The 10,000-nt window shown below is 43.6% G+C and overlaps 1 protein-coding gene and 1 long non-coding RNA gene across 12 annotated transcripts in view; both read right to left on the bottom strand.

Moving 5' to 3' along the window:
- LOC126989701 (phospholipid phosphatase 2-like) overlaps positions 1–5,800 on the bottom strand; it is a 15,602-nt gene extending 9,802 nt beyond the window's left edge. The window contains exon 1 of one of the 2 annotated variants that reach the window (XM_050848318.1): positions 5,546–5,800. In XM_050848318.1, the coding sequence (XP_050704275.1) occupies positions 5,546–5,738 (193 nt within the window). In that variant the 5' untranslated portion in view covers positions 5,739–5,800. Of the gene's footprint in view, positions 1–790; positions 1,140–5,545 lie in introns of those variants that run through there. The other variant, XM_050848320.1, reaches the window with a different exon arrangement.
- Positions 5,801–6,686: 886 nt separating this feature from the next.
- Positions 6,687–9,258, bottom strand: LOC126989699 (uncharacterized). Of its 10 annotated transcripts, none has more exons than XR_007743613.1 (7): positions 9,000–9,258; positions 8,592–8,861; positions 8,316–8,384; positions 7,971–8,039; positions 7,695–7,901; positions 7,284–7,625; positions 6,687–7,217 (listed from the first exon to the last, which is right to left on the bottom strand). It is a non-coding gene; the product is annotated as an uncharacterized LOC126989699 (long non-coding RNA). The 10 variants fall into 10 exon arrangements; XR_007743611.1 differs by having other exon boundaries at positions 7,347–7,625; positions 9,069–9,258; XR_007743616.1 differs by lacking the exon at positions 8,592–8,861 and adding an exon at positions 8,178–8,246 and having other exon boundaries at positions 9,069–9,258.
- Positions 9,259–10,000: the final 742 nt, after the last annotated feature.

Raw genomic sequence — 10,000 nt, 5'->3', positions numbered from 1 at the left:
ATTTAGTATTTTTTTTGCTTATTTCTCCTCCTCCTCCTCCTCCTCCTTCGATCTTCTTCTTCTTCTTCTGCTTTTTCTATTTCTCTTCCTCCTCCTTCTAGTCCTTCTCTCTTCTTCTACCTAGCTAACGTCACCTTATCTACTACTACTACTACTACTACTACTACTATTACATCCAATGGCGTGGCAATTAAGGGAGGCGTCAAATCAATCCTTTCTCTCTTAATTATTTTTTTTCCTGTGACACTGAACACTAATTTTAACAGTATATGAATTTCTCAAGTAAATTAACAACATAAGGGAAATATCTGTATAAATAGTGTGTGTGTGAGAGAGAGAGAGAGAGAGAGAGAGAGAGAGAGAGAGATTGATTGAAAGGACGGTGTGTGTGTGTGTGTGTGTGTGTGTGTGTGTGTGTGTTGCTATTCTTGTTATTGTTATTATTATTATTATTTCATTGTTATTATGCGATCCTCCATCTCCTCCTCCATCTCCTCTTTTTCCCACCTCTTCTTCTTCCTCCTCCTCCTCCTCCTCCTCCTCCTCTTTTTTATCAGACCCCTTCTCCTCCTCCTCCTCCTCCACCTCTTCTTCTTCCTACTCCTCCACCTCTTCCTCTTCCTACTCCTCCTTCTCCTCCTCCTACAACCACAAAAACAACCAAAAGAACCTTACAAAACAACCAAGACTCCCCTAAAACCAAGAAAACGTAACCAATCAACAGGTAACACAGAAAACCGCCCCCTTTAAAGGCAAACTCCACCAAACCGCCCCTTGCCCTTATACTCACACAGCCATCCACATTTTCCCTTGTGCCGCCTGACACACGCCACTCTGCTCCGCCTCCTCTTCCTGGCCTCCTCCTCTGTGGATTCACTCGTCATTTCTCCTCAGGGAAGCCACACATCACCCACGCACACGCCGCTACACGCACACGAAGTTAACGTACACGGGCTCCCCACCACAGACACACACACGCTCACTGCTTTTTGTCCGTTTCTAGTTTTCAATCCGCTTTTCTTCTCTCTCTGGTCCCTCTGTGTCTTTAGGGGTTATAGTATTTTAGGGACAAGTAACTACCACTACTACTACTGCTACTACTGTTACGTTACTGGTACTGGTTAAGTCTGACGAGATAACATTGAAATAGCCCCTCCCTATCCTTTCCCTCACCTCCTTGCCTCAACCATCATTCCCTCCACTTCTCCGATTTATTCCTCCTCTCCTACTCCTTTCCTCCACTTCCCTCTACCTCCCTCCCTTCCCTACATCTTTCTTCTCTCCACTGGTAACGTGTTTGTGGTTGTCAAGGGTCTGGTGTTAGGGAAATATGGTGTTATGTTCGGGTTTTGATAGTGTTGTCCGGCATTTTGGGTTAGTGGTGAAGGTGGCGGCGGTGGTGGTGGTGGTTGTAGTGTTACCAGCCAAGAGTGTATACCTTGTTTTGTTTGTTTGTTTTTCTTTCCTTTTTGTTTTGCTTTAATGTTTGTGTGTTTGTTTGTTTGTTTAGATTTCTTTTTAATTGTCTATCTTTCCTCTCTCTCTCTCTCTCTCTCTCTCTCTCTCTCTCTCTCTCTCTCTCTCTCTCTCTCTAATCAGCTGACGGGATGGACTCTTGTAGCACTGTAGAGAGAGAGAGAGAGAGAGAGAGAGAGAGAGAGAGAGAGAGAGAGAGAGAGAGAGAGAGAGAGAGAGAGAGAATCACGTTTGGTTGTTGATATGACACGTGACTTTTATTATTATTATTATTATTATTATTATTATTATTATTATTATTATTATTATTATTATTACTACTACTACTACTACTACTACTACTACTACTACTTCATCACTTTCTCCTTCCTCCTCCTCCTCCTCTTCCTCCCCCTCCTCTTCTTCTTCTTCTTCTTCTTCTTCTTCTTCTTCTTTATTAAGGCAAATGTAGGGTAGAGGGAGGATGCAAATTTAATAGGGGTGAGTGACCGAGAGAGAGAGAGAGAGAGAGAGAGAGAGAGAGAGAGAGAGAGAGAGAGAGAGAGAGAGAGAGAATGGAAGTAGTTGAAATGCAAGAAGAATATGGGTGAGAGAGAGAGAGAGAGAGAGAGAGAGAGAGAGAGAGGAAGTAGTGAAATGCAAGAAGAATATGGGTGAGAGAGAGAGAGAGAGTGGAAGTAGTTGAAATGCAAGAAGAATATGGGTGAGAGAGAGAGAGAGAGAGAGAGAGAGAGAGAGAGAGAGAGAGAGAGAGAGAGAGAGAGAGAATGAAAGTAGTTGAAATGCGAGAAGAATATAGAAGAGAGAGAGAGAGAGAGAGAGAGAGAGAGAGAGAGAGAGAGAGAGAGAGAGAGAGAGAGTGAAAGTAGTTGAAATGCGAGAAGAATATGGGTGAGAGAGAGAGAGAGAGAGAGAGAGAGAGAGAGAGAGAGAGAGAGAGAGAGAGAGAGAGAGAGAGAGAGAATGGAAGTAGTTGAAATGCAAGAATATGGGTGAGAGAGAGAGAGAGAGAGAGAGAGAGAGAGAGAGAGAGAGAGAGAGAGAGAGAGAGAGAGAGAGAGAGAGAGAGAGAGAATGGAGGTAGTTAAAATACGAGAAGAATATAGGAGAGAGAGAGAGAGAGAGAGAGAGAGAGAGAGAGAGAGAGAGAGAGAGAGAGAGAGAGAGAGAGAGAGAGAGAGGTAATTCGATTCCACTATAAACAAAGAGTAGAATGTAAACAAAGATGGCGACCCTCTTTTGTTTATCCCTTTGTTTACCTTCTTCTTCTTCTTCTTCTTCTTCTTCTTCTTGATTATTAAGATTTTTATTCCTTTTCAAAATTTTCTTCCTTTATTTTTATTCTTCTCTTGTTTTCTGTTTTTGTTTATAATTCTTCTTCTTCTTCCTCTTCTTCTTCTTCTTCTTCTTCTTCTTCCTCTTCTTCTTCTTCTTCTTCTTCTTCTTCTTCTTCTTCTTCTTCTTTTTCTTCTTCCTCTTTTCTAAATCTCCTTCCCTTTCATCTCTTCTTCTTCTTCTTCTTCTTCTTCTTCTTCTTCTTCTTCTTCTTCTTCTTCTTCTTCTTCTTCTTTTTCTTCTTCCTCTTCTCTAAATCTCCTTCCCTTTCATCTCTTCTTCTTCTTCTTCTTCTTCTTTTTCTTCTTCCTCTTCTCTAAATCTCCTTCCCTTTCATCTCTTCTTCTTCTTCTTCTTCTTCTTTTTCTTCTTCCTCTTCTCTAAATCTCCTTCCCTTTCATCTCTTCTTCTTCTTCTTCTTCTTCTTTTTCTTCTTTTCCTCCTCCTTCATTTTCTTCCAATTCTTCTTCTTCATCTTCCTCCAATTCTTGTTCTTGTTCTTCTTCTTCTTTATCTTCTTCCTCTTCTATCCTTCCCTTTCATCTTCTTCCTCTTCTTCTTCTTCTTCTTCACACTTTTAAACCTCTTTCTCTTCCTTCTTATATAAGTTTTTCTCAAATTTCCTCCTTCTTCTTCTTCTTCTTCTTTTTCTTCTTCTTTTTTTCTTCTTCTTTTTCACGGTATATATATAATTTTCTTCCTCCTCCTCCTCCTACTCCTCCTCCTCCTCCTCCTCCTCCTCTTCCTTCTCCTCCTCTTCTAAATATCTTCTTTCATTCCATTTCTTTTTCTCGAAGTTTTTCCTCCTCATCCTCCTCTTCCTCCTCATCCTCCTCCTCCTCCTCCTATTTAATCTCCCTCCCTGCCTCCCTCCCTCCCTTCTCTCCTTTCCTCAATCACTCCCTCTTCCTTTCACTCCCATTCAACTCTCCTCCTCCTCCTCCTCCTCTCCTCCTCCCCCTCCTCTCCTCCTCCTCCTCCTCCTCCTCCTCCTCCTTTTCTTCATGGTCACGAAAAGATTTTACTTGTCATCTGAGAGAGAGAGAGAGAGAGAGAGAGAGAGAGAGAGAGAGAGAGATCTCTCTCTCTCTCTCTCTCACTCTCTCTCTCTCTCTCTCTCTCTCTCGATTAGGAAGATGGACATTAGTCTCATGGCGATAACACTATCTCTCTCTCTCTCTCTCTCTCTCTCTCTCTCTCTCTCTCTCTCTCTCTCTCTCTCTCTCTCTCTCTCTCTAACAGGAAGATAATGAGTTAATCAATTATATTAGACGTAGTAGCAGGAGGTGGAGGAGGAGGAGGAGGAGGAAGAAGAAGAAGAAGAAGAAGAGGGATTACAGAAGAAGAGGGAGGAAGGAATGAAGAAGAAGAAGAAGAAGAAGAAGAAGAGGAAGAGGAGGAGGAGGAGGAGGAGGTGTTTCTAGAAGTGTTACATATGCATTTTAATTAAGTGTTACAGAGTGTTGCAAGGGAGGAAGAAGAGGAGGAGGAGGAGGAGGAGGAGGAGGAGGAGGAGGTTGCTTTGTGTTACAGGATACATCAAAAAGTGTTGCTTGTACAAGAGTGTTATAGAGTGTTTCAGGAAGGAAGGGGAAGAGAAGGGAAAGGAGGAGGGAGGAGGAGGAGGAGGAGGAGGAGGAAGGGAAGAGGAGACATGGAAAAGAGGAGGAAGACTTGGTAGAGATAAATTGTAGAGAAGAGAAGAAGAGAGGAAGAGGAAGGAAGAAGGGAGTGTCTGAGGAAGAGGAAGGAGGAGGAGGAGGAGGAGGAGGAGGAGGAGAGAGAGGAAGAGAGAGGGTTGAGGAAGAGGAAGAGGAAGAGTAATAGTAGAGGAGGAGGAGGAGGAGGAGGAGGAGAGGGAAGGGGAAGAGAAAGACTGAATGCAAAGTGACGGGGAGGAGGAGGAGGAGGAGGAAGAGGAGGAGGAGGGGGGGGGGTAATTGCTTGATAGATTGATTGAAAGTTTAACAAGTGATGCAACTTGAAGGTCACCAATTGAAGGAGGAGGAGGAAGAAGAGGAAGAGGAGGAGGAGGAGGAGGAGGAGGAGGAAGAGTGGAGATGGAAGAAGAGGAAAGATTGAATGAGAGAGAGAAGGGAAGGAAGGGAGGAAGAGGAAGAATGGGAGAGAGAGAGAAAGGAGGAAGAGAGAAGAGGAGGAGGAGGAGGAGGAGGAGGAGATGAAGAGGGGAGAAGAGAAAGGAAGAAGAAGTAATTGTGGAGGAAAGGAGAAGGGAAAGGAAGGAAGGAAGGAGGAGGAAAGAGAAGGAAGGAGGAGGAGGAGGAGGAAGGAGAGAAAGAAGGAGGAAATTGAGAGGGAGGAAGGAAAGGAGGAAGAGGAGAGAAGAGAAGAGGAAAGAGGGAAGAGGAGGAGGAAGAAGAGGAGGAAAAAGAGGAGGAGGAAGAGAACGAAAAAGAAGACAACGGAAACAAAGGAAAGAGAGAGGAGGAGGAGGAGGAGGAGGAGGAGGAAGAAGAAGAAGAAGAAGAAGAAGGGAAAGAAAGAAAGAGGAAATTAAAACGAAGGAAAAAAAGGAGGAAGAGGAGGAGGAGGAGGAGGAAGAAGAAGAAGAAGAAGAAGAAGAAGAAGAAGAAGAAGAAGAAGAAGGGAAAGAAAGAAAGAGGAAATTAAAACGAAGGAAAAAAGGAGGAAAGACGGAAGAGGAGGAGGAGGAGGAGGAGGAGGAGGAGGAAGATATACAAACAAACAAACAAACAAACAAACAAACACTTACCAATCAAATACACCAACACATCGACTCCACACCTCATCCACCTCCACTTCCCTCCACCTCCTCCACCTCCTTCTCCTCCTCCTCCACCTCCGAGCCAACCACAGGGGGAGGGGGTCCAGTTAGCCTCCACATCCCTGCTCCTCCCCTCCCCCTCCTTCTCCCCTGTGGTACCCTGGGATGTGGCTAGGGTCATGGTGGTGGTTGTGGTGGTGGTTGTGGTGGTTGTGGTGGTGGTTGTGGTGGTTGTGGTGGTGGTCTGGAAAGAGAGATTGTGGTTAATTTTGTGGTTGTAGTAGTAGTAGTAGTAGTAATAGTAGTAGTAGTAGTAGTAGTAGTAATGATAAAACTACTACTACTTCTACTACTACTATTATCTCTCTCTCTCTCTCTCTCTCTCTCTCTCTCTCTCTCTCTCTCTCTCTCTCTCTCTCTCTCTCTCTCTCTCTCGTGACCTCATCTTTTTTTTGTTTTTTTTTGTTTTTTTGGGGGTTGAATGATTTTTTTTCCTTCATTTCCTTCCTTCCTTCCTTCCTTCTTTTCCTCCTTCGTTTGTTTTTCTTTTCTTTCTTTTTCTTTGTTTCGTATTTTTCTATTTTATTTTCTTCCTTCCTTCCTTCCTTCCTTCCTTCCTTCTCATTCTTCTATGTTTCCTTCCTTCCTTTCTTTCTTTCTTTCTTTCTTCCCTCCTTCCTTCCTTCCTTCCTTCCTTCCTTTCTTTCTTCCTTCCTTCCTTCCTTTCTTTCCTTCCTTCCTTCTTTCATTCCTTTCCTTCCCTCCTTCCTTCCTTCCTTCCTTCCTTCCTTTCTTTCCTTCCTTCCTTCCTTCCTTTCCTTCTCTTCCTCTCATTAATATTTTTTTTCCTTACGTCAATGACAGACAGGAAGCGACACACACACACACACACACACACACACGCACACACACACACACACACAGACTGACATATTTCCTGTTTCTTTCTTTCCTTTTCTTTCTTCCTTTCTTTTTTCTTTCTCTTCTCTTTTTTTCTTTTTTCTTTATTTCTTTCCTTCCTTCTTTCTCTCTCTCTTTCTTTCTTCTTCCTTTCTACCTCTCTCTTTTTTCTTCCTTCCTCTTCCTTTCTCTCTCTCTCTCTCTCTCTCTCTCTCTCTCTCTCTCTCTCTCTCTCTCTCTCTCTCTCTCCTCCTCAGTCTAATTCTATCCCTTCCATTCCTTCCTTTCTCCTCCATATATTAATTCTCCTTTTCCTTCCTTCCTTCCTTCCTTCCTTCCTTCCTTCCTTCCTTCCTTCCTTACCTTACATTCCACTATGGATTCAATGGCGTCTTTTTGATGATTCGTATGACAAGTTTTTTACGTGTTCTAACCTCGGGCAGACACCCACGTCACCTCACACAGACACACAGAAGCACACTGACCCCGAATTCTCAGCCGCTCCCTTCCGGCACCCTTAACACCTGTCTAAAGATTACAGAAGTGTTTTTCGTGTTCAGAGTGATGAGGTCTTGTCAAACTATCATCAGGCTCATAACACTATCCATGGACATACTAACACAACCTCTACCAAAGCCTTGTCAAACTATCACCAGGCTCATAACACTACCCATGGACACACTAACACAACAACCTCCACCAAAGCCTTGTCAAACTATCACCAGGCTCATAACACTACCCATGGACATACTAACACAACCTCCAATAAAGCCTTGTCGAACTACCACCAGGGTCATAGCACTACCCATGGCAATACTAACACAACCTCTACCAAAGCCTTGTCAAACTATCACCAGGCTCATAACACTACCCATGGACATACTAACACAACCTCCACCAAAGCCTTGTCAAACTATCACCAGGCTCATAACACTACCCATGGACATACTAACACAACAACCTCCACCAAAGCCTTGTCAAACTATCACCAGGCTCATAACACTACCCATGGAAATACTAACACAACAACCTCCACCAAAGCCTTGTCAAACTATCACCAGGCTCATAACACTACCCATGGACATACTAACACAACAACCTCCACCAAAGCCTTGTCAAACTATCACCAGGCTCATAACACTACCCATGGAAATACTAACACAACAACCTCTACCAAAGCCTTGTCAAACTATCACCAGGCTCACAACACTACCCAGGGACATACTAACACAACAACCTCCACCAAAGCCTTGTCAAACTATCACCAGGCTCATAACACTACCCATGGACATACTAACACAACAACCTCTACCAAAGCCTTGTCAAACTATCACCAGGCTCATAACACTACCCATGGACATACTAACACAACAACCTCCACCAAAGCCTTGTCAAACTATCACCAGGCTCATAACACTACCCATGGAAATACTAACACAACAACCTCCACCAAAGCCTTGTCAAACTACCACCAGGCTCATAACACTACCCATGGAAATACTAACACAACAACCTCCACCAAAGCCTTGTCAAACTATCACCAGGCTCATAACACTACCCATGGACATACTAACACAACAACCTCCACCAAAGCCTTGTCAAACTATCACCAGGCTCATAACACTACCCATGGCAATACTAACACAACAACCTCCACCAAAGCCTTGTCAAACTATCATCAGGCTCACAACACTACCCATGGACATACTAACACAACAACCTCTATCAAAGCCTTGTCAAACTATCACCAGGCTCATAACACTACCCATGGACATACTAACACAACAACCTCCACCAAAGCCTTGTCAAACTATCACCAGGCTCATAACACTACCCATGGCAATACTAACACAACAACCTCCACCAAAGCCTTGTCAAACTATCACCAGGCTCATAACACTACCCATGGACATACTAACACAACAACCTCCACCAAAGCCTTGTCAAACTATCACCAGGCTCATAACGCTACCCAGGGACATACTAACACAACAACCTCCACCAAAGCCTTGTCAAACTATCACCAGGCTCATAACACTACCCATGGCAATACTAACACAACAACCTCCACCAAAGCCTTGTCAAACTATCACCAGGTTCATAACACTACCCATGGAAATACTAACACAACAACCTCCACCAAAGCCTTGTCAAACTATCACCAGGCTCATAACGCTACCCAGGGACATACTAACACAACCTCCACCAAAGCCTTGTCAAACTACCACCAGGTTCATAACACTACCCATGGCAATACTAACACAACCTCTACCAAAGCCTTGTCGAACTATCACCAGGCTCATAACACTACCCATGGACATACTAACACAACAACCTCCACCAAAGCCTTGTCAAACTATCACCAGGCTCATAACACTACCCATGGACATACTAACACAACAACCTCCACCAAAGCCTTGTCAAACTATCACCAGGCTCATAACGCTACCCATGGCAATACTAACACAACAACCTCTACCAAAGCCTTGTCAAACTATCACCAGGCTCACAACACTACCCATGGCAATACTAACACAACAACCTCCACCAAAGCCTTGTCAAACTATCACCAGGCTCATAACACTACCCATGGCAATACTAACACAACAACCTCCACCAAAGCCTTGTCAAACTATCACCAGGCTCATAACACTACCCATGGACATACTAACACAACAACCTCCACCAAAGCCTTGTCGAACTACCACCAGGGTCATAAAACTACCCCTGGAAAGGCCTAGAATGTCCCAGAAAGCCTTATCAAATGTGTTAGACCTATATATATGTTCCTAGACACGGTCACAAAGGATATGATTCAGGTTTCCAAGATTAAAAAGAAGGAAGGAAAAAAGAAATATAAAACAGGGAAAATATGAAGGAAGGAAGGAAATGAAGGAATATAATTAACAGAAGGGTATGGAAGGAAGACTTAAGGAAAACATGAAGATAATTATTATTTTTTTTTTACAGCAAAGGAAACAGTTCAAGGGCGTAATAAAATAGAAAACAATATTAAAGAAAAAAAAAAACGCTACTTACTGCTCCTGGATAGAGTATAGAGGAGTGGCCGAAAAGAGAGGTCAATTTCGGGAGGAGAGGCGTCCCGATACGAGAGAGAAATCGAGAAAATAAAGTTGGAAAGTTTCGTTTAGTCGGCGCAACATCTGTGGTCATATGCCGGAGAGAGACAGAAGGGGAAGGAATTATAGGAGAAGGGAAAGTTTGGTTTAGTCGGCGCAACATCTGTGGTCATATGCCGGAGAGAGACAGAAGGGGAAGGAATTATAGGAGAAGGGAAAGTTTGGTTTAGTGGGCACAACATCTGTGGTCATATGCCGGAGAGACAGACAGGAAGGTATTATAGGAGAAGGGAAAGTTTGGTTTAGTCGGCGCAACATCTGTGGTCATATGCTAGAGAGAGACAGAAGGGGAAGGAATTATAGGAGAAGGGAAAGTTTGGTTTAGTCGGCGCAACATCTGTGGTCATATGCCGGAGAGAGACAGAAGGGGAAGGAATTATAGTAGAAGGGAAAGTTTGGTTTA

Source organism: Eriocheir sinensis, unplaced genomic scaffold, assembly GCF_024679095.1.
Source record: "Eriocheir sinensis breed Jianghai 21 unplaced genomic scaffold, ASM2467909v1 Scaffold127, whole genome shotgun sequence".
Classification (NCBI taxonomy): Eukaryota; Metazoa; Arthropoda; class Malacostraca; order Decapoda; family Varunidae; genus Eriocheir; species Eriocheir sinensis.
This window is presented reverse-complemented; position numbering and strand designations above follow the sequence as displayed.